The sequence below is a fragment of the Copadichromis virginalis genome, linkage group LG5, assembly GCF_057382275.1.
Source record: "Copadichromis virginalis isolate Kocher_CV1m ecotype Utaka linkage group LG5, C_Virginalis_male_GT1.1, whole genome shotgun sequence".
Classification (NCBI taxonomy): Eukaryota; Metazoa; Chordata; class Actinopteri; order Cichliformes; family Cichlidae; genus Copadichromis; species Copadichromis virginalis.
The window spans coordinates 19,733,844-19,753,619 of record NC_140622.1 but is presented as its reverse complement, the minus strand read 5'-3'; the positions used below and the strand labels follow the sequence as shown (position 1 = coordinate 19,753,619).

General features: G+C 40.4%; 1 protein-coding gene across 3 annotated transcripts in view; it reads right to left on the bottom strand.

Moving 5' to 3' along the window:
* LOC146709516 (inositol 1,4,5-trisphosphate-gated calcium channel ITPR1) overlaps positions 1 to 19,776 on the bottom strand; it is a 77,545-nt gene that overhangs the window by 35,290 nt on the left and 22,479 nt on the right. For 2 of the 3 annotated variants that reach the window (XM_085456508.1, XM_085456509.1), the window contains exons 9-38: positions 18,068 to 18,214; positions 17,814 to 17,909; positions 17,350 to 17,394; positions 16,150 to 16,304; positions 15,318 to 15,417; positions 14,879 to 15,039; positions 14,644 to 14,785; positions 14,265 to 14,423; positions 13,511 to 13,683; positions 12,225 to 12,344; positions 11,747 to 11,941; positions 11,390 to 11,641; positions 11,149 to 11,290; positions 10,886 to 11,039; positions 10,605 to 10,795; positions 10,365 to 10,497; positions 10,225 to 10,279; positions 9,978 to 10,143; positions 9,512 to 9,685; positions 9,300 to 9,374; positions 9,027 to 9,164; positions 8,795 to 8,920; positions 8,469 to 8,669; positions 8,120 to 8,371; positions 7,539 to 7,664; positions 7,303 to 7,431; positions 5,838 to 5,958; positions 5,543 to 5,727; positions 5,312 to 5,460; positions 5,111 to 5,222 (exon numbers count right to left, since the gene is read on the bottom strand). In XM_085456508.1, coding sequence (XP_085312634.1) covers positions 5,111 to 5,222; positions 5,312 to 5,460; positions 5,543 to 5,727; positions 5,838 to 5,958; positions 7,303 to 7,431; positions 7,539 to 7,664; positions 8,120 to 8,371; positions 8,469 to 8,669; positions 8,795 to 8,920; positions 9,027 to 9,164; positions 9,300 to 9,374; positions 9,512 to 9,685; positions 9,978 to 10,143; positions 10,225 to 10,279; positions 10,365 to 10,497; positions 10,605 to 10,795; positions 10,886 to 11,039; positions 11,149 to 11,290; positions 11,390 to 11,641; positions 11,747 to 11,941; positions 12,225 to 12,344; positions 13,511 to 13,683; positions 14,265 to 14,423; positions 14,644 to 14,785; positions 14,879 to 15,039; positions 15,318 to 15,417; positions 16,150 to 16,304; positions 17,350 to 17,394; positions 17,814 to 17,909; positions 18,068 to 18,214 — 4,374 coding nt within the window. Of the gene's footprint in view, positions 1 to 4,378; positions 4,415 to 5,110; positions 5,223 to 5,311; positions 5,461 to 5,542; positions 5,728 to 5,837; positions 5,959 to 7,302; positions 7,432 to 7,538; positions 7,665 to 8,119; positions 8,372 to 8,468; positions 8,670 to 8,794; positions 8,921 to 9,026; positions 9,165 to 9,299; positions 9,375 to 9,511; positions 9,686 to 9,977; positions 10,144 to 10,224; positions 10,280 to 10,364; positions 10,498 to 10,604; positions 10,796 to 10,885; positions 11,040 to 11,148; positions 11,291 to 11,389; positions 11,642 to 11,746; positions 11,942 to 12,224; positions 12,345 to 13,510; positions 13,684 to 14,264; positions 14,424 to 14,643; positions 14,786 to 14,878; positions 15,040 to 15,317; positions 15,418 to 16,149; positions 16,305 to 17,349; positions 17,395 to 17,813; positions 17,910 to 18,067; positions 18,215 to 19,776 lie in introns of all 3 variants that reach the window. The other variant, XM_085456507.1, reaches the window with a different exon arrangement.

Here is a 19,776-nt window from a genome sequence, read left to right as displayed (position 1 = left end):
CAAGTTTTACTGTCTAGCTATTTGGAGGTTGAGCAATCTGCCAGTACCACTGGTAGCAAAACAGACCCAGAGCATGATGCTACTGCCACCATACATGACAGTACAGTGTTCTTAGTTTTGAAAGCCTCACTTTTACTCCAGCGGGCATATCTCTTGTCATTATCTGACCATAAAACCTTTTCTTTGTCTCGTCCATGTGGGCAGCTGCAAATTTTAGTCAAGCTTGAAGGGGTCGATTTTGGAGCAGGGGCTTCTTTCTTGGTTGGCACCCTCTCAGTCCATGGCGATGTAAAACATCAGTGGAACATCAGTGTCACTGTCCACAGTGACACTGATGTTACAGCAGTTTCCAGTTCATGTCAGGCTTGAGCCTTGGTGGTTACTGGGTTGTTTCTGAACATCCAAACCAATTTCCACCCATCTGAGTGTAACATTTTGGGTCTTTTCCCAGACCTCAGCAAAGTGGTGACACATCGAATAAGTGCATTGTCTCTTTCAAATAGCAACTAATACTTGTTAACTTTTGTTTTTATGTTCTAGAATTTTGTTATGAAGCACTTTGTGATGTTTATCTTGAAATGTTCAATACATTTAAAATTTTACATACTTTTTTAAACACGATTGTTTGAACTGATGATCTTGGAATCTGACCTACTCAACTTGTGTAAATGTTCACTTCTTAGATCTTCACTGAGGTCTTTGGGCTTTCCCATTGTTCTCAGTATGTGTCAATCCAATGAGTGCTGTCAACAAGCTACCAACTGTAATCAAGCAGGATTGCATATGAGAAGTTAACAGACCTTGTGCAGTTAAAACATACTGTATAACCTTGCGCACCACTATCAAGACTGTATGCACTTTTGATCCTGTGTGGATTACAGCTGAACCAGAATAGATTCAGACAGGTGGATTCAATATGTAAAAGTTATGAAAGATATATGCTGTACAACACTTTTCTACTTACTTATTAAGGCTTTTGCATACATTTTTGTGTCATCAAAAGCTCTGCAAGTATTCAAAGATACGCAAAAATTGCTAACATGAATGTCAAGCAGTAAAGGAGGAGGCTAAAGAACACCCTGAGTATATCTGATGTGGCATAGTTAACACACACACACACACACACACACACACACACACACACACTTAAAAGAATACAGGTTTTTAACCCTTTACTCTTAAACATAACATCTTCACAGTTAAGAATATCTCCCCAAATCAGAATAAAAAGCAGGACTGTTTTCAGTTATGTGACCGTTCTAATGTGTTCTAACATGTTTCTTAACAGGAAAATGAGATACGCATTTTGTTTGTTGGTGTGTGCGTGTGGGTGGGGGTGAAAAAGCACAATGAGACAGAGCAAGAAAGAGAAAGTGACAGACGGAGACACAGCAAGAAAAGAAGAAAGGGAAAACACAGAATATACTCATGAGTTCTTTGGAATAGCTGAAATGCAAATAGTGGGATTTTAGCACATGGCATCAAAAAGCGACACAATTAAGTCTAGCCTGAATCTTGCAGGTTTTAAAATGATTATCTGTGCATAAGCAGCAGCTATGACCTATGAAATCTACTGATTCTAATGTTTCCAGCACTTCTGATGATGATCAAAAAGCTTATGCCTTCTGCTCATTGCAACAATTATTTCATATGAAGAGTATTATTGAGCGAGGTGTGATATGAGACGTGGCTTGGGTTCTCAGTGTTAAGCCTTTTTGACAAACACAACAGCTGATCCCAGCAGCAGATATAACAGAGTTTAGCATCAGGTTGGGGGCTACGCATGCACACGCTGGAGGATCAGCATCTTTCACAAGTCTATCGACATGTTTTCCCTGTCACTACATCAAACCACAATGCAAAACGCTGATCAGAGTAGATATATGCTTCTCACCACCCCCCGACCTCACCACAACGACCACAGGCTAACCCCTCACGTCTGCCACATCCGCCCAAACTACAGTATATTCCACCAAACTGGAATCTCCCCAGGGCAAACCCCTCGATCAGTCTCACACCTCTCAGTTGAACATAAAAGGAAGAAAGTATGCAGACACACATGCACGTACCAAAAAATTCATGCTAATTTACGTGTGTGTGTTTTCTTTTTTCTCTGACAGTGCATAAATAAACACATCTTTGCAGGTGGAGGCTGAGTCATGTTTAAACCAGCGGTGAATGACATGAAAACTGGGGTTTACCACTCGACTGCTTGTTATGGGCAGACAGTAGAGCAGACTTAAATTAAAAGGCTGTGCTCTGTCATTTACATTGTAGCTGACCCACTTCTATACCAGAGCTGTAAAACAAATTTCTGTCTTGACCAGAGATGGAAAAACCTGCTGTGAGAAAATGTGTTAAGTAGATATAAATAAAGCAAGTCAAAAAAGCAAGATTACTCTTGCAAGCCACAGGAAGAAACAGTGCAGTGAAAGGGATGATACAAGCCTTATTTTCCAACATGGAAGGCTTGCATAACTGCTTTGCCTAGACCACACACACACGCACACACATCAGGGCAGGTGAAGCCTGAGAGTAGAAAGCCTAACACTGTATCCTGAATTCCTCTGGCTCTTACATAACTCTGACAGTCAAAGAGCAATGAATTAAGCTGATATTCATCTCGGTGACATTTAGCAATGGGATAGTACGCACACATCAGCGAGGCCAGAAATATACCTCGAGCCGTCTCTGTTTCCATTTCTCCATTTCAAAAAAATGCCTCCATAATACTTTGCAGACACTGCTGCATAAATCGACTTCATGTGACCCACATAAACTCTGTTTCCTGTTAAACACAAACGCACAAACATGTATCCTTCTTCTATACCATATATAATGCTATTCTGCTTTGCTCAAAGATCAACAGAAGAGACAAGAGCCAGCTACGCACTTTCATATCACACCTACGCAAACATTCACAGCCAACTTCATTACGTTTACACAGAGCGGGTGTGTGTTTGCATCCATGTGAGAAAAGGTGCGAGTGGAAGTGGGGTGGGGGGTGGGTGGGGGGGGATTTGGAGCAGTTAAGGAATTGTGTCACAATGATTTAATGGGGCCAAAAGGGGGAAAGAGGTGAGAAGAAATATGAAGATCGGCACGGGTTTCCACTTTCCTGCCACTCTTACACAGGAGCAGCTTTTCACGTGTAGACAGCCAGACAGAGATGCAGCACATGAGAGAAACTCATACAGCCCCCACCTCACTTCCCCCCCACAGGTGTGCACATGCACATGTATGCGTGCGCACACAACTGCTCTGTGGATAAACAGCTCCTCAACACTTTTATTGGCAATTACTGCTGAAGGTCACACATCAGCGGCGGGGCTGAGTTCCAGGAAAAAAAAAAGCCTGGTTCTTATGTAACCTCAGCCCAGAGTTGGCAGGCACCCAGGAATCGTGCAGCTCGCAAGCAAGGAAAACTAGGACACAGCCTCAGTGACTGCCTCAGCCCTTCACAGCCCAACACGTTCATTAATAGGCGCATATACACAGCACGCACACAGTCAGAGCGCCCCCTATTGGAGCAGGAGATACTGGGGAGACACCCAGCCCCCCTTCCCAAAGGAATATAAAAATATAAAAAGGAAAGGGCAATGAATAATCTTCATGAGAACAGAGTGAGAGGAAATTAAGCAATGGGAAATCTCATGGTTTTAATAGATTAATCTTTATATTATCATCAGCTTTTTAGTGTTTGGGGTTTTTTGTGTGATGTTTGTCATATGGTCATTGCATTCTGCACTCTCATGTCTATTCAGTTTTTTTGTCAGTCTCTTATCGGTATTTCTGTTGCATCAGTCCGTTAATCTTAAAGATGATTTCAGTTTCTGTAAAATTGTGTTATTTCTATAGTCTTCCCTTGTAGCTAATCTATATCAAAATATAACTTCTTGACCCCGCTTTTCACAGGGCTGCAGTTTATTACATAAAAAGATAACTCCCTTAACTGGACCTGAATACAGTAAATGTGTGCAAAAATGACTTTCAACCAACACTTTGGCAAAAAGTCATGTACAGTGCAAGGACACTGAGTGGATACAAATATAGCACTGGCACATAGCCCAACCAGTAAGTGACTACCTTGGAAAATGGAAGCTCAGTTGAGCAACCTGCAGTCAGCAACAGAACACATCTCCCAGCCTCTCTTTTTTCTCACGTTTTCAGTTCTACACACCGTTTTATAGCAGACAATGCAGCAGGTGTTTAAGACAGAATTGGTCTATGACTGTTTGTTACCAGCTGTGCCCAAACCCCCACACAGCCAAAGCAGCTGCTACAGTAGGCTAATGTTAAAGTACAGCTAATATAGTTTCACAGATGTAACAGATGCTCTGGGAAACAAGGGCATGAATGGAAGATAAAGAGAAACAACCTTAGGCATATCCATCTCATCATCAAAGGCCCTGAGCTGAAAGAGAACAGAGGGTTTCAGGGGTTAGATAACAATGCAGGAAGCAGGAAGTTAAGGCAGAGGTCAATGATAAAGCATGTCATGTTAGTTAAGTGAGTTAACACTGCTGAAAAAAAAAAATCTAATTCAGGAGCACAGATACAGTGCCATATCCATGTGCAGTATTTTTGCATGGATATTAGGAAAAGTGAGTATAATTAGTACAGTCTCACACAGCAGTGACCACCCCTGTTTAACTGAAAACCAAGGACAAGCCAAATCCCTTCAAAAAACTGGTTGGGGTACGTGTGATGCAGTACGTGTGTATATAGTGTAAACTCTATATAACTACACAAAAGATTTGATGAAATCATTTTCATATATAAAATCATAGTAAACATTGTATCAGATTGCTGTTTTTGTGTGAGGACTTGCCTTTTGAAAATGCATCATTTTAGGAGTTTTGTGCTTCACTTTTAGTTAAAACGAATGAAACTTAGTTGCTGAAAAGTTTTTTGTTTTTTTTTTTTTTTAAACCCGGCACTTTAAAAGACATAAAAAATAGCAAGAAACTATCAACATCTTTTATTCTAAACCTGCGTTGATACAATAAAGTATATACAATGTAAAAAATGTACAGTCATACCGCCTACAGTGAAGTGAATCATCTCCCCATAGAAATACAATATGCCTGTGCTTTGCAGCATCTCCTACCTTCTCTCCATAACCTCTGTCCTTAGTCATCATCTCCCGAAGCGTTTGCAAAACTTTAATGCACAGTCTCTCCTCATTTTCCTCCAGCAGCTGCTTGGTATGTTTGATCAGCCTGCAAATGAACATTAGAGCTTTAGTCTCAATCCTAATGAGGGCCTTTACGCTTTAATTGTAAATTTCATCGATCGCAGCATTCCTTACTTGCATATAAATCCTCCGCTCTCGCACTTCTTGCGCGAGTCTGTGTTCTCAGGGAAGAGCAGCTCAGGCCGATGCAGCACATCCACCAGAACGGACAACTCAGCCTGGACCAGCGGACGAAGACGGTCTTCGAGAGCGGACACGATGTCCTATATTACAGATAAAGCAACACCCTGAAGGTTTTTGTGCAATAAAGAGACATAAAGCAGCGCAAACTCAAACAAACCTAACCTGCAGCCTCTCTATGATATTCCTGTAATCCCTTGACGCGGTCACTATAGAGTCTCTGCGTGCAGCGTTGCGAGCAGTAAGCCTCCAGCTCATGGCTGTCTTCTGAACGATGTTATTGGATTTCACAAACAGGTTGTTCACCTGGTTGTCCAGGTCCACAGGTATGGCTATTGCTCTGCCTTTGGCTGGTGGATTCAGAAAGACATACAACATTAGTGTATCGCTTTAGGATTAATATAAACTGTTAAACCTTTTGAATATGATGGACTGATTTTGAGAAAGACCTTGGTCTTACCAACATCAGAGAGCACTTTGATACAGCTCTCAACATGACCCTTCTGCACTGGCATCAACCAGTTGCAGTGATAGGCCCTGAAGACAGCCTGCAGCAGCTGCACAAAAACTGGTTGCCTGGTCTGGGTAAAAAAATAAGAAGAATAAGAGAAAAACAAGTGAAACTGTAGTTTATTCTTGATTGAAGTTTTCTGATAGATGTGTCTCACACGCACACACAGTGCTGTACCTGAGCTGCTGTGATATTACTGTGCTAATCCCCGCATGCTATTGTGGTCAGTTGCTACTGCTAACCCATCAAGCAGACCTTTGCCCAAAACGCACCTGTGAAAATCTTTCATATTGTTTAAAAAAAGAAAGAAATCTTAGCACCCAGATCTTCTGTGCCCTTATTTAAATTGTAACCGATACCTGAAATATTTTCCCCAAAAGAGAAGCCTGAAGAGCACAGAAAACATACAGCAGGTGACAAATTAAATAGCAAACCAAGATATAGTAAGGGGTTAGGCCAACATTGTGCCACAAGAGCAGCTTAAATGTGCCTTTGTTAGCTCTCTGAAACACTACTCGAGCAATGAATGCTATTCTTTGAAGTTATTTCATTAGATTTAATGATGGCAGTGGAAAGCATTATCTAGTCCGATGGTCCAAAATCTCACAGATGTTCAGTCGGGTAGGCGGTGAAACCATAGCTTATGATTCATATCATTTTTGTGCTCATCAACCATTTAATGATCCCCGTCGATGAAGGTGCTGTCATGCGGAAATCAACTACACCCAGATGTTTCATCACTGGATAAGGGTGATTACTCAGATAAACACTGTATCGAGGGTTTTGTTTTTTTTTACCTTTAATAAACTTTTTCTATAAACAGTTTTTAAACCCTATGAAGGAAAAGAACAAAAAATGATTCATTAACCAAAATTATTGTAAATAACTACTGGCCATGTCTGATCTTGCAATACCCGATTACCTCTACCAGAAGTTGACTAACATGCTGAAAACAGAAGTGGGAAGAGAGAGGAAACATGGTGCCAACAACCCAACCTAACCACTCCAAATAATGTTACTCAGCAGACACAGTTCTCGGGAACTCTGAGGAAACGCTGAGTTTACCACTTACGGAAGCAGAGTCTTGGCATTTTCCCATAATTCTGCTTTTGCAAGAGAGACTCGGGCTATTGGTATAAAATTACATGAAGCAACAGTCATACAGTATATTTTATACTTATATTTGTTCTGATGGCCACATAAGGACAAACTGTTTGCTATTAGGCTTAAAGTTAGCAGGTAATAACTAGTTCCTAAAAGATAGTCTAGGCAGTTAGATTTACCTGAACTCTACACGTTACTGTTATTTTCAAAATGTTGAAGTATACCAGGGCTGATATTGACATTAGCATATTTATAGCTACTGTAAAAGCTTTTTTTTTTTTAACCCCTTTGCATTATTGTAACAGGTTACCTGCAGGCTGGTGCTCTGGTCAGAAAAAGGTGAGCTGAAGAAGGTGGTCACAATGCCCATGACTGTCTCTGTCACATAGCGTTCAAGAATAGTGTCTGCATGCTTACGGTCACTTGTGTTGTTGCACACCTAAACAACAGAAATAACACATTTTGTCTTTTAGCTTGTTTGTTGTTTTCTTTTTTCCTTTAATATAGCTTTTATGTCATTATTGAAATAAATATGGGGTTTCTTACTCTGCAAATGTCAACTAGAAAGTTCTCAAAGAGTTTCCACATGTGGTTGGAGGTGTAGATCTCCTTCATTTCAACCTCAGTGTCCACATAGCAGTGGTTGAGAAAGTTGATATAAGCAATCTTCACCTGAAAGGTTAAGATTAAAGTTCATGTAAAAAAGATGGCGCTAATCTAATAAAACAACAGCAATACCTGTAGAATTTGTAACTTTAGATACACCACAATAAGCTCTAGACTCCTAGTTAAGGATTTAATAGTACCACATTATGGACAAAATTCATAATGTGGCACTATTTGATACATTTGTCACTAAAGCTAACTATGTGACATTTTTAAAGCTTGACATGCAGCAAAAACAATGAATAACTGTATTGCATTAGCAATCTGTAAGACCTGCAATCCACACGAAATCAAATGTATTTTAGATAATCAGCCTCTATAGCATACCTATTGCAAGCAGTAACACTTATCTTTAGATATGGCTCCCTATCTTTATTTCTTCAATTTTTCCAGTGCATTAAAATCACAAACTGTGCAGCTTATTGTTTCTCATAACTCTCAAACATTCCAGCTTATCTCACCTCAGGGATACAGTCTTCATGGGTCACCACCCGCACTATGTCATCCAGTGGCAAGAGCGAATTACACTTTATCTCTGTGTAGACGTTCTTGCCCTCAGTGCACACAGCCAAGAGCTCCACTAGGTGTATGTGGTACATTAGAGGACTGTTCTCATCCATGCGATCCCTCTCTGATCGCATCATCTGGACCAGAGTCTGGAAGGAGGCACGGTCATTATAGAAGACCAGGACATCTTCACCAGCATTCACCAGCTGGAGGAAGAAACGGATACATATTAGAACATAAGGAAACTGTGGCATAAGTGAAACACAGTGGGGGGGAAAAAACTGTGTAGAATTGATTTAGCACCTCTGCCATGACAATGTCTTGGCACTTTTTGATGAACTTGTTCTCTGCCTTGACAATAGTCTGTAAGAATTTCAGGTATTGGACGTTGCGGCCATGTGTTTCAATGCAGTGGACAAAGTGCTGAACCACACGCTCATTTATTTCACTGCATAGCTGGAAGTTGTTCATGAAGATATGCTGCATGGTGATGGCCTCCAAGATCTGAACACAAGAAAACAAAGACAAGAGAAGCCAGTTTTCCAAGATGTTGTTGTTGTGCAAAATCAAAATCTGTGCTTTTGTATCATTAACACTGCAAGCGTCAATCAGTGCACAAGACAGCTCACCCCTGGGTTGAGGAAAAGATTGATGTGCTTGTGTAGCAGCGCCTGGTTCTGCTGATTTCCTGCACAGAAATTCTGTAGAAACTGATGGGCTAGCTTCATAATATCCTGCATGCGTAAGTCTTCTCCCTGGAGTGGAAAAGGGCAAACGTGAAGGTTTGCCCGCTCGTACACACAAAAGAATGTGCTACTAAAAATAAAAACAAAAAATAAACCCATTGAGAACCATTGACACCTTCTCATAAGGGATCTGTAAGAGCTCAAGAACCACAGCATGAGCCCCCATGTTCCTCAGCAGCCTCTGTTGCTGCTTCTTGCTTTTTCTACCTGACAGACCTTCTTGGACACATAACCTGCTGAGACGCAGCAGGATCTGTGAGGGAGAGTTGAGAAAAAGCAAAAACATGAGGAAAATATATGTAGAAAAACTCTAGTGCTGCGCAACAACATTTGCAAAATATTCAGATATGTTAAAACAATCTTTTAACAAGGTTAGAAAACTTGTTACCTCCTTCACCACCCTGTAGTTGTAACTGCTTGTGCTTTCTGCTTTCTTTGGTTTGTCTATGCCCCCTGAGTCACCCTGTGAACGACATAACAGCGTGTTATAGCCTTACTGTGGTAAAAAAACAACAACAAAAAAAACAAAAGGAATACTTTTTGGTGGATGGCTTTTCAGGGTTATGAGATTGGCTCTGTTCAGGAAATAACACCCTGCACCTTTTTATGTTCTGGCTCAGCGGCGAGCACGTCCACTACATCCATGCCCTCGTCTGGCCCCAGCCTCTTATACACCCAGAGCTCAGACTTCTCGACGATGGAGCGCAGCTGGTCCAGGTCCGACTTTATTTGCTTGTAATTTTCCACATCTTGGCTGGTGACGAGCAACTGGACCTGTAAATACAAAAATTTGCTGGAAGATTAGGCAAACTGCAGAGCAAAAAGCTATACAGGATCCACAAAATGTTACTGTGAAAACCTGAATATGCATTTTGTGTCACTGAGGTTTAGGAAGATCCTCCAAAGAATAATTCTTAATATTTCAATGTTTTTCATCCATTTTAGAGCAATACAAGTATTTGCAAATCATAATATACTTAAGCAAATGTCAAAAACACAAACAAGTGTACGGGTTATTGATTTCCTTGCTTTAGTTTTAAGTTGAGGGGAGTCACTGTGAGGATACCTGCTTAAATGCCTGCAAGACCTCCTGCCTTTGGCTGAAGTGCCTGAACAGCAGATGCAGGGCTCGAGACACCAGAGGAGGATAGTCGTGCATGGTTAAATGGAGCAAGACCCTCAAAAAGGTTCGGCCACCCTGATCATCCAGGTCCAGAGGGGTGTTCTCTTCACTAGACATAAACAGAACATATACTCAGAAACACTTCTCTATTTCATATTTTCGACTCTTTCGATACTCAATGTGTGTTTACCTTCCACCAAATATCCCCTCTGCCTGCTCTTCTATGTGCTCAAAATCCAGAGCCCCTGGAATCACAGAAAATCTCTCTAACTAACAAAGTCCATAACTTGTTCACACATTTGTGTATGATGTAGCTATGTTATTCTAAACCTGGCATGTTGTTTGGTCCTTCGACTGCTCCAGCTAAAGATATGTCATTTTGGGAATTACTCTCATCAAACTCCCTCTTAAAGATCGATAGCAGACAGGAGATCCTGTAGTCCAGGCGAACATTCAGGATGAACTGCAGTGAAGAAAAAAACAAAAACAAACGACATACATATATAATGTGCTGTATTTATTAAGGTTATATTGAAGTATAACAACATTAGAACATTGTATGTCTTCCACCTGCAGGATCTCGATGATCTTGAGCTTGGTGTCCATGACCAATATGTCTTGTTTCTCTGGTTCAGTCTGGGTCTTGACTGCGTCACCATTGGGGGCCCTGGTTGAAGATGGGGGAAGGAAACCCCCCCCTCTGAGCACTACTTGGGACATCAGCTCACCAACGCCATGAATTGACCTCATCACATTACTGCCTGGAAGCATTGACACGCACGCAAAACACACAAATGAACTTCATATCCATGGGATTCCGGTCCTCATCTTGCCAGCCTGTGTCCCCTTACCTTTACTGTCATCTCCTTTGTCCAGCTTGTTGAAAGCAAAAATGGTACTGACATGGACACAGTCTAGAATAGCCAGGAGGATCTTGGTTAGTCTCAATAAGTCACTGAAGGTGTAGAAGCCAAAATAAATCAGGTTCCTGGCCAGATTCACCACCTAAACATGGAAAATAGATGCTTTCAGCGAGTTTGCTGATTTGATTTTTGGAGCATGACTACTATGACATGAGTGTAATTGTAGTATATCAAGAAAGCACCAGGGTGACCTCAAAGGTGAGTTTGTTCTTCTCTTTATCTGCAAAAGGGAAGCTCTGAGACACCACATCTCTCAGGTAGTTTTCAACAAATTCCATCGTTTGTGAGAATCGCTCCTTAATTTCATCTTTAGATGTTCCATCATTGTCATAGCTACAAGTAAACCATATGTAAACAACAAGTTACGAAACTGCAAACACATACATGAGAAATGCTTTACAATATGATTATATAGTTTGCCTACTCCCTCACTCGTCAATAGCAATCTCTGAAGGGATCTCAGACCACAGTCGTGCATATTTGACTGGTGTAACCTGCTCCTGAGGGTCACGATCCACATGCATGTGCAGCATCATTCGACAGAAAGAGGCTCGTAGGTCATACGGCAGGTCTTCATCTGACATACACCGCAAGATCAGGTCCACATCCAGCTGGCCAGAGATCTTGTTGATTGCCAGATACTGACGGTCCAAACACATTCTGGCAAACAGGTTTAGCTGGTACCTGTAAGGTGTCCACACAGGTAAGTCAGGCTCTCCTTTTGTAAATTTGCCATCACAGGATACACCTTTTCCATCTTCAAGGAGCCGGCTGAGGTGCGGTATTTACCTGTAGTAACTGATCACCTCCTGGTCATCCTTCTGACCCTCCTTGGCATCCTGAGCAAGCTCCCGGATGCTTTTACTGCGGATCTCTTTAGTGTTGTCTTTCCAGAACAACCACACTTCCTCCTCGTCTTCCTCTGATTCCACAGAGTTCTCCCCGAGTGATGCTCCTTCAATCTCAAATCTCGAAAGAACCAGTCTACAGAAAAAAGAGAAATCATCAAGAAAAAACTTAATAAAAACAGACATTATTTACTTTGCTAGTGTAATCGTGTGGGCAGAAGAAAGCCTTTGTATCAAAAATGTTTTATTTATTCCAAAACTGTGACAAATAACCTTTGTATTTTTAATCACAGTACTGGATAAAATGCCTTTTCTAGACACCAATTAATGGGCAACTGTCAAAGTGAAACCTCAGTACATTCACAGTGACATCAAACAGAGGGAACAGGGAGGAGGTCAAGAGAGTGATGAGGACTCACTTCGTTTCTATGAGGATGTCTGCGTTAGCTGGATCCAGCACTGCATTACAGATGAGCTCCTGTGTCACAGGGATGGACTTATTCATTGACACACACAAGTCTGAAAGGTAGTCCAAGAACCTGAACAAACAAAAGTATAACATTTAATCCCAAGTCTTCTTTTAAAAACCTCCACGATCTCTCAAAGCACGAGAGGTGATGAGTCTTTGAAGCGAGGCTTCAGCTTTTCTGATGTCACAAAGAGTTACAGTGGGGGAAATAATTATTTGATCCCCTTTCCAATTTATCAGTTTTGCTCACTTACAAAGAAAAGATCAGTGTCTATTTTTTTGCTGGTTTCATTTTAAAGCGGAGAGATCAACCAAAAATCCAGAAAAAGAAACACATGTGGCACACAGATATCGCCCATAGGACATCTAAATGATTCAGAGAAGGCTTGGAAGAACGTACTGTGGTCTGATGAAACCAAAATCGAACCCTTTGGCATCACCTTGACCTGTTCAAGCGTGGAGGTGGAAACATTATGATTGGGGCTGTTTTTCTGCTAAAGGCACAGGATGATTATAACGCATTAAGCGGCCAATGGATGGATCATACGATCTTTGATGAGAAAATCCCTCCCTGGCTGACAGCATACTGAAGATGGGTCTTGGATGGGTGTTCCAGCATGTATGGGACCCAAAACATACCAGCAAGGCAACAAAGGAATGTCTAAAGAAGACGCACATTAAAGTCATGCAGTGACCTAGCCTGTCTCCAGACTCAAGGGAGCTCAAGTCTTGAGTTGTCAGGTGGATGCCAAGAAACCTAGAGGATTGAGAGATTTTCTGTAAAGAGGAGTGGGACTGCACACATCTTCCCACGAGATGTGTGCAAACCTGGTGACCAACTAAAAAAACGTCTCACCTCTGTCCTTGCCAAAAAGAGTGTACCCACCAAGCACTAAGTCATATTTTGCTTGGGGCTAAAATAGTTATTGCACTCAGTGACATGCAAGTCAATGCATAATGTTTATGTAATGTGTTTTTTCTGGATTTGTGGTTCATATTCTTTCTATCGCCATTCAAATGAAACTACCATAAAAATGAGAGACTGTTCCTTTCCTTGTAACTGAGCAAACAAATAATAATTTCATCCACTGAATGACAAAATGTTGCAACGGATGTTTATTTGATCACCAGAATGTTCTTAAGTACAATACAGACATAGAGTTATGGTAACACATAACTAAGTAATGGTTTAAATTCAATTTAATTTTAATTGGATGCAGACACACACACACAAACCTGGGCTCACGGTTCTTGCGCACCAGGCTAACAAACGTGTCGATCTCTGCAGCGGTAATATGTTTCTCCAGGAGCTTGCGGTTGTTATGGAGCAGAGCTGTGATTGTGTCCTCTGCCAGGACATCATAACCAATCTGTTTCTGCATGAAGCGAAACTGTTTGGCTATATACTCCTGCAAGGGAGGCAGACGCTCTCAACAAAAAGCAACAAAAGACAGCTTAAGCACATTTTAAAGAATGTCATTCATTACTTGGCCTGTCTCTCTTTAAGCTCTTTCTAAAAAGCATAACCTTAAGTCGAAGCCATCATTGACTCATTTTGCCCCGTCTTTATCAGTGTGCAAAAGGAACAGCATGTCCACAATGTCCTCTTCATTTAACCTAATGAAATGACTCCTCTAACTATTACACTGTAACCAAAGAAATGGACTGTTCCTAGAAAAGCCAAATGGTAACTTTACTTTACAAGAATTCTTTATAGAATGAGCTCATATCACACTGGCTTTGTGTGTTTGTGCCAACAGAAATTGATAAAGAGACCTGGCAGATGAACCAGCGCATACTTCAGAGTACTTTCAGTTACACATCTTGGATTCGGAATATTTTTTGCTTCAGTTATCAAATCAGTGTTATCACAGAACAATGGCTTATTTTACTAAGCGGAAATACACCTTTACAGAAACCACAGCGAGACCTGTACCAAACGTCAGATGGGAACTGCACTTATGAAGACTTCAGGCCAGACAAAAAGTACCTGGTTCTTGCGGTAGTCCTGCTGCGAGTGACGTAAAACTCTGTAACATAGGCGGCAGATGTGTCTGAAAGGGGCATGACGCTGGTCAGCCAACTCCTCCAGCCGCAGCATGGGCCCATCGCCGCTATCTGTAAAAGGAGCCTGCAGGAGCTTGAAGATCTGAATTTAAGAGAAATGTTAAGACAGTTGTAACAATGACATTATACATAACTATATACAACTATGCAATACTGCTAAAGCAAATGTGGCAAAGATGCCACATGTCATGAGAAGATAGAGGGACTTCAGTAAGTCAGTAGGACTCAAGAAGTTCACACAAAATGGAAAATTTAACCTTGAGTGTCTAGAAAATGTTATATTTACGGTATTAAGACATCACCTGTTTGAGAATATTCTGTTCTCTCATTAACTTCTGTCGTTCTCTGTTGGGTTTGTTAACCATGATCTCCAGAACGTCCTGTCCATTGTTGGGAATGTCCACCACAAAGAACACCAAATCCTCCAGAAGCTTGGTAACGGCTCTGATTTTATATGCAGGAATAACAGTAAGATCGTGCTTATAGTTAGAACTTAACAGTGTTTACTGTTTAACTGTCCCACTATGCATTTTATACCTCCTCTCATTCTGGGTGATTGTGCCTTTTTCCAGCTTCCCAGCAATAGAAGCCAGCACTTTACTGGCATCGTTGGCAAAGTCAAGGTCTCTCACTTCAGCTGGGGAGACGGGCACAATGGCAAAAGCCTCTTTGTCTTCTTTGAGTGCAGAAGTTCCAATCTTGAAAAAAACAAAACAAGAATTGGTCTGTGAAACACTTGTTAAAGCTCTTTGCCAAGAACCCATAATCAAAACTGCAAAAGAGCATTTTTTGTGAAAAAGAAAGAGAGCTACCCGCACTTAATATATAACAAATTTACTGCACAGCAGGTGCAGGAGGAAGAGGGAACCAATGTGATTTAGATTTGACTGATCCAAATCTCCAGCATAGTTATAGCTCAGCATCCTGCACAATTTGCTACTGATTTAGACATTATTGTAAATTAAGTGTCACTCACACGCAGCATGACAGGCTTTTCCTCCTCCTTGTCGATTGGTTGGTTGGTGCTGTGAACCCACGTGTTGGTGCACAAGTGCCTGAGGCGTACATACGAGTTTCTGAAAAGACATTTTATTGTTATGCTTTGTTCTTGTTTATATCTGCAAATTGTTTGTGCATCATAAGTGCAAAGGCTACATAACTCATGAAAAAGGTGATGTTTCCATTTTTTTTAAAAATGCTCTTTTTTAAGAAAAATCATGCATTTGAAGCAGAACCTTTGATCACCTTACAAAAGTTCACAAATATACATATGATCTGGGGCCTACATGGTCAGTCGACCACTTCCCATAAATGTGGCTAGGCAACAGCTTTCACTTCCTCGAGCTATTCTAGCGAAATTCGGTGCATTTCTTCTGCGACACTGCGAGTCTGCGTCATATTTTCTGACTCCTCACCAAACTTACACAGACACACGTTCACATAAGAACAGAATAATTGTCTCCTTTACACACTTTATTATATGCTCTATCTCAACATCCTTATCTGCATTGCCATCATAAAGAACAACTACACCTGCGTAACTTCCAACATCCACTTTATCGTGAATAATCATCAGTTAGAGACTCTCTTACAACAATTATTATCACACACACTTGCCATGCTTGTTTTGCAAACATATTACAACAGTGGTAATATACTGTGGAAGTCCCCTGCTTGTAATGTGTCTGCTGTCTGGGTTTCCGTGGAAAAAGTGACAGGGCAGGAACCAGGCAATGAATTTCTCTGTATCGCAATAACACAATAATCAGGGTGGGTCTGAAATGCTTCATCTTTTTTATCTTTCATACCTGGGAACTAGTGAGTCTCCCCCCCTTAAAGTGGTAGGGTCGAGCTCAAATATGGAAGAGATGTCATTTCCATCAGGAACAGACACAAGAGTGTACATGACTTTGTCCTGGACATTTCTCAAACGGGCTCTCATAGCTTCTTGCTCTGAGTCAAGCTGGAGGGAAAGGGGGAAAAATAAAGTCTGATTAAAAATAAACAGCAAAATAATTTTAAAAAATGTCAGAGATATGTCAGTGAAAGTGTTAAAACTCAGTGTGGAAAGATTTCTAGGAACTGAAGCAAGATACTGCTAATATATTACAGTGACCATAAATATTTCTTCCTTTTTTTCCCCTTGTAAGTTGCATTTCCCTCGTAAAACGTCACAGTCTTAATTCAGTAACTGATAATGGTTCCCACGGAAGGCATAAGACTACCTTAAATAAGTCAAAACTCAATAAACAAAAGATGTTATATGCAAAAAAGACTTAACTATAATGAATTGAAACTAATTTCCTTTTAATCTGAAGAGCAAGGCCGTAAACTGAGGAGGTGACTGGCTAGGATTTGGTTCACTTGTTACAGCTTGGCCAACAGATGTGAACAACTTCGGCCCGGCCTGTGAGATGAGGCCTCCTGCAAGTGCAGTGTATGGCTGAGGCACACTGCTACTGCACGTTTCAGGAACACACATTCACAGTGAAAGGCTGCCATCTGCTGTTCGCTGAAAGTTAAAGCATTCACATCCAGTAAAGCTACACTGAGCCCTCTATTGGTGGAAATGGTAAACAATACAGCTCTGATTATAACACGGGAAAAGAGGCTATGCCTTCTGGTTTTTTATTCATTTTATTTTTAAGTCACAATTTGGGGTTATTGTCTCAAAATTCTGAGTTATTAAGTTGAGATTTTGAGGAAACCCAAATGGATGCCATTATAATTATTATAAACAAGGTTCCATATTAAGAAATGAGTAGGTGAGTTTCACCAACATGGTATCTGTTAAACTAAACTATAAAATACAAATACATATGTGATATGTGAAAATAATTACACATTAGCATATATTTTTAAAAACTGAAGAATTAGATTGGAGATGCTCTTCTACACTACACAAATTCTTTCTGTGGCCATGACATTCACCTACTAAGGCTTATTAAGCACTGGATTCCAATTAAATATTTCTAAATATTATGACTTTTTAAAAAATGTCTACTTACTGAAGAGCGTGAGTCCAGGCACTCCTCTTCATAATCTGGGTTCAGCTGCAAAAAACACAAAAGTGATTCACTACTTCGTAAAATAAATAAATAAATCCAGTCCAAAAAGCATTCGGAAGATTGTAACTTAGGAAAATGAACTGAATGTTGGGTCACTGATATTTTCTTCAGTGTAAATAAAGTCTAATGGAAGTTCTTGGAATAGAAAAGCTGATGAGTAACATGTTATTAATAGGATGTTTAGATCACTTGGCTCCAATTATAACCAAAGAGGGCCTTAAAAATCACAGCTTCACATATCTGAATTAAGAGGTCTGAATCCACAGCAAAAATAAAAATGGGGTCTTTTTTTGCTGCACTCCCCCTCTTCACCTGCTTTCATGAATTTGCCCTGGTAGTTTTTGCGTAATCTTGCTGTTAAAGAGACAGACAGACAAACAAATGGAGGTTGGAGGCGTGCTGACCTCTGCAGCCAGGTAGTGTCCAGTGGCCAAGTGTTTGAACCTAAACAGGCTGTTCCAGTACCCTGCGCCCCCTCGGCACGGATCGTGCTGTACGACCTGATGCAAGAGCACAAAAAGTTGATGATATAAAATAAATAGGAAACAGATCACAGTCTCTATTCAGGTTTTTGTTGCTGCAGTTCAGAAAATCTACACCTGGGATTGCATACAAGTGCACAATAGGAAAAACCAGCTCTAACAATATTCCTGCTCACTTCTATCTCCCATAGGGCTTTGCTGCTGGTTGCCGAGGTAGCTGACTGTCGTCCCGTAGTGCGTAGAAACACATATTGCTTTTTTCTGTGATCGTCACATGTAAGGAATTTCTCTTGCTCTGCATGAAACAGTCGTACCACATCACCCTGGAGAGAAGAAAAATGTAGGTTACTTTTCTCAGGTTAATCTTAAAACCACCAAAACTTGTATGAAATGAGACTAGTTTCAACTAGTTCAGTATATGAGGAATAAGAGAAAAATAATTAAACATTTTCTGGCTGCTGCCAAACATTTCATTTCATGGAGGTCGCATGGCAGACCTAGTTGCCTATGCTGTTTTAGATGTTAAAGCCCCTAATGTAGAGCTGTTTCTGTAAGAGATAATACACATTTGTTAACATGTTCTATAAACTGATGATACTCAACTGGGAAAATGTATATATATATATATATATATATATATATATATATAAAAAAACAAGCAAACAAGCAACCAGCCCACTCAACTCTGGTGAGGGAACCTTATGCAACAGCTTTTAGTTAGAGCACAGTTTCCAAAAAAGTGGACACTGTGAGATGCAATAAGATGCAAATTATTTGAATTCTATAGGAAATGGAAAACAGCACCAAAAAAAAGCAAAGAAGAAATTCCAGATATTCCAGACTCCAGCCACTCTACAGCCCTGAATTGGACAAGCAGATAAAAATGACTGGATAGATGGGCAGACGGATGGAAATTAAATTCCTATATGGAATTTGATGCCAGCAAAATGTTTAAAAAAAAGCTGTGGCGGTCTGCGAGAGGTGTGTTGCATCACCACTTCTTTTAACAATGCTAACACTGTAAGCATCTGGGTAGTATAAATAGGATTTCATAAGCTCCAGTTGTATATATGCAGAATGTGGTTTGATATAATCCTACTAAAACAAGCTTTATAGCTTTACAATAAAATAAAACATCTTTCTGCACTCCGGAACCGGCAGTCTCTGAGCCTGTAGCTTCCATGACTTCCAAAAGACGTTAACATTTCGATTAGTGAGGCCACAGGACATTTTCTGAATTTACCTAAACGTACTGTGAATGGAGAAGACGGCTGAAATTCTGGGTCAAGGTTACCTGTGCTTTTGCCGTTGACAGTAGAATTTTAAATTGCATTTGTGGATCTAGCAACAAATTTGGTTCACCAGCTGTGGTTCTCACTTCCTGTGTCCTTGAGCCGATTTACCGATTTCCACTACTGAATTTGAAGAGCTGTTAACGTAGTGCTGCTGCAGGACTCTTCAGTATTGGTTTCTGGCCACTTTCTTTACATTCATAAATTCTTTAATATCACATCATCACTGTAGATGATTTAAACCCTCAGTTCTTTAGTGAGAAACGTTATTCCATCATAACTGAACCATTTACCCACGCACTCTTTCACAGAGTGGTGAACTCCAACTGAATTACACTGAAATAATCATTTGCTGTGGGAAGCTTTTTTTTTTTTATAAATAGTTAAATTACTCATTTAATTAGTGTAATTAATTCATTTAGATTTTGACCTGCTCGTCAGTCTGTGGGAAAGCATATAGAAACATAGCTGTGATTCTTAACGAGTTAATACAATACTTATATTAATCATATCGTGATTGTTTGATTTAAAATCCTCCGTGATGTAATGTGAAACATTACAAAACATTTGTCATTGTCCAAAAACGTATGGAC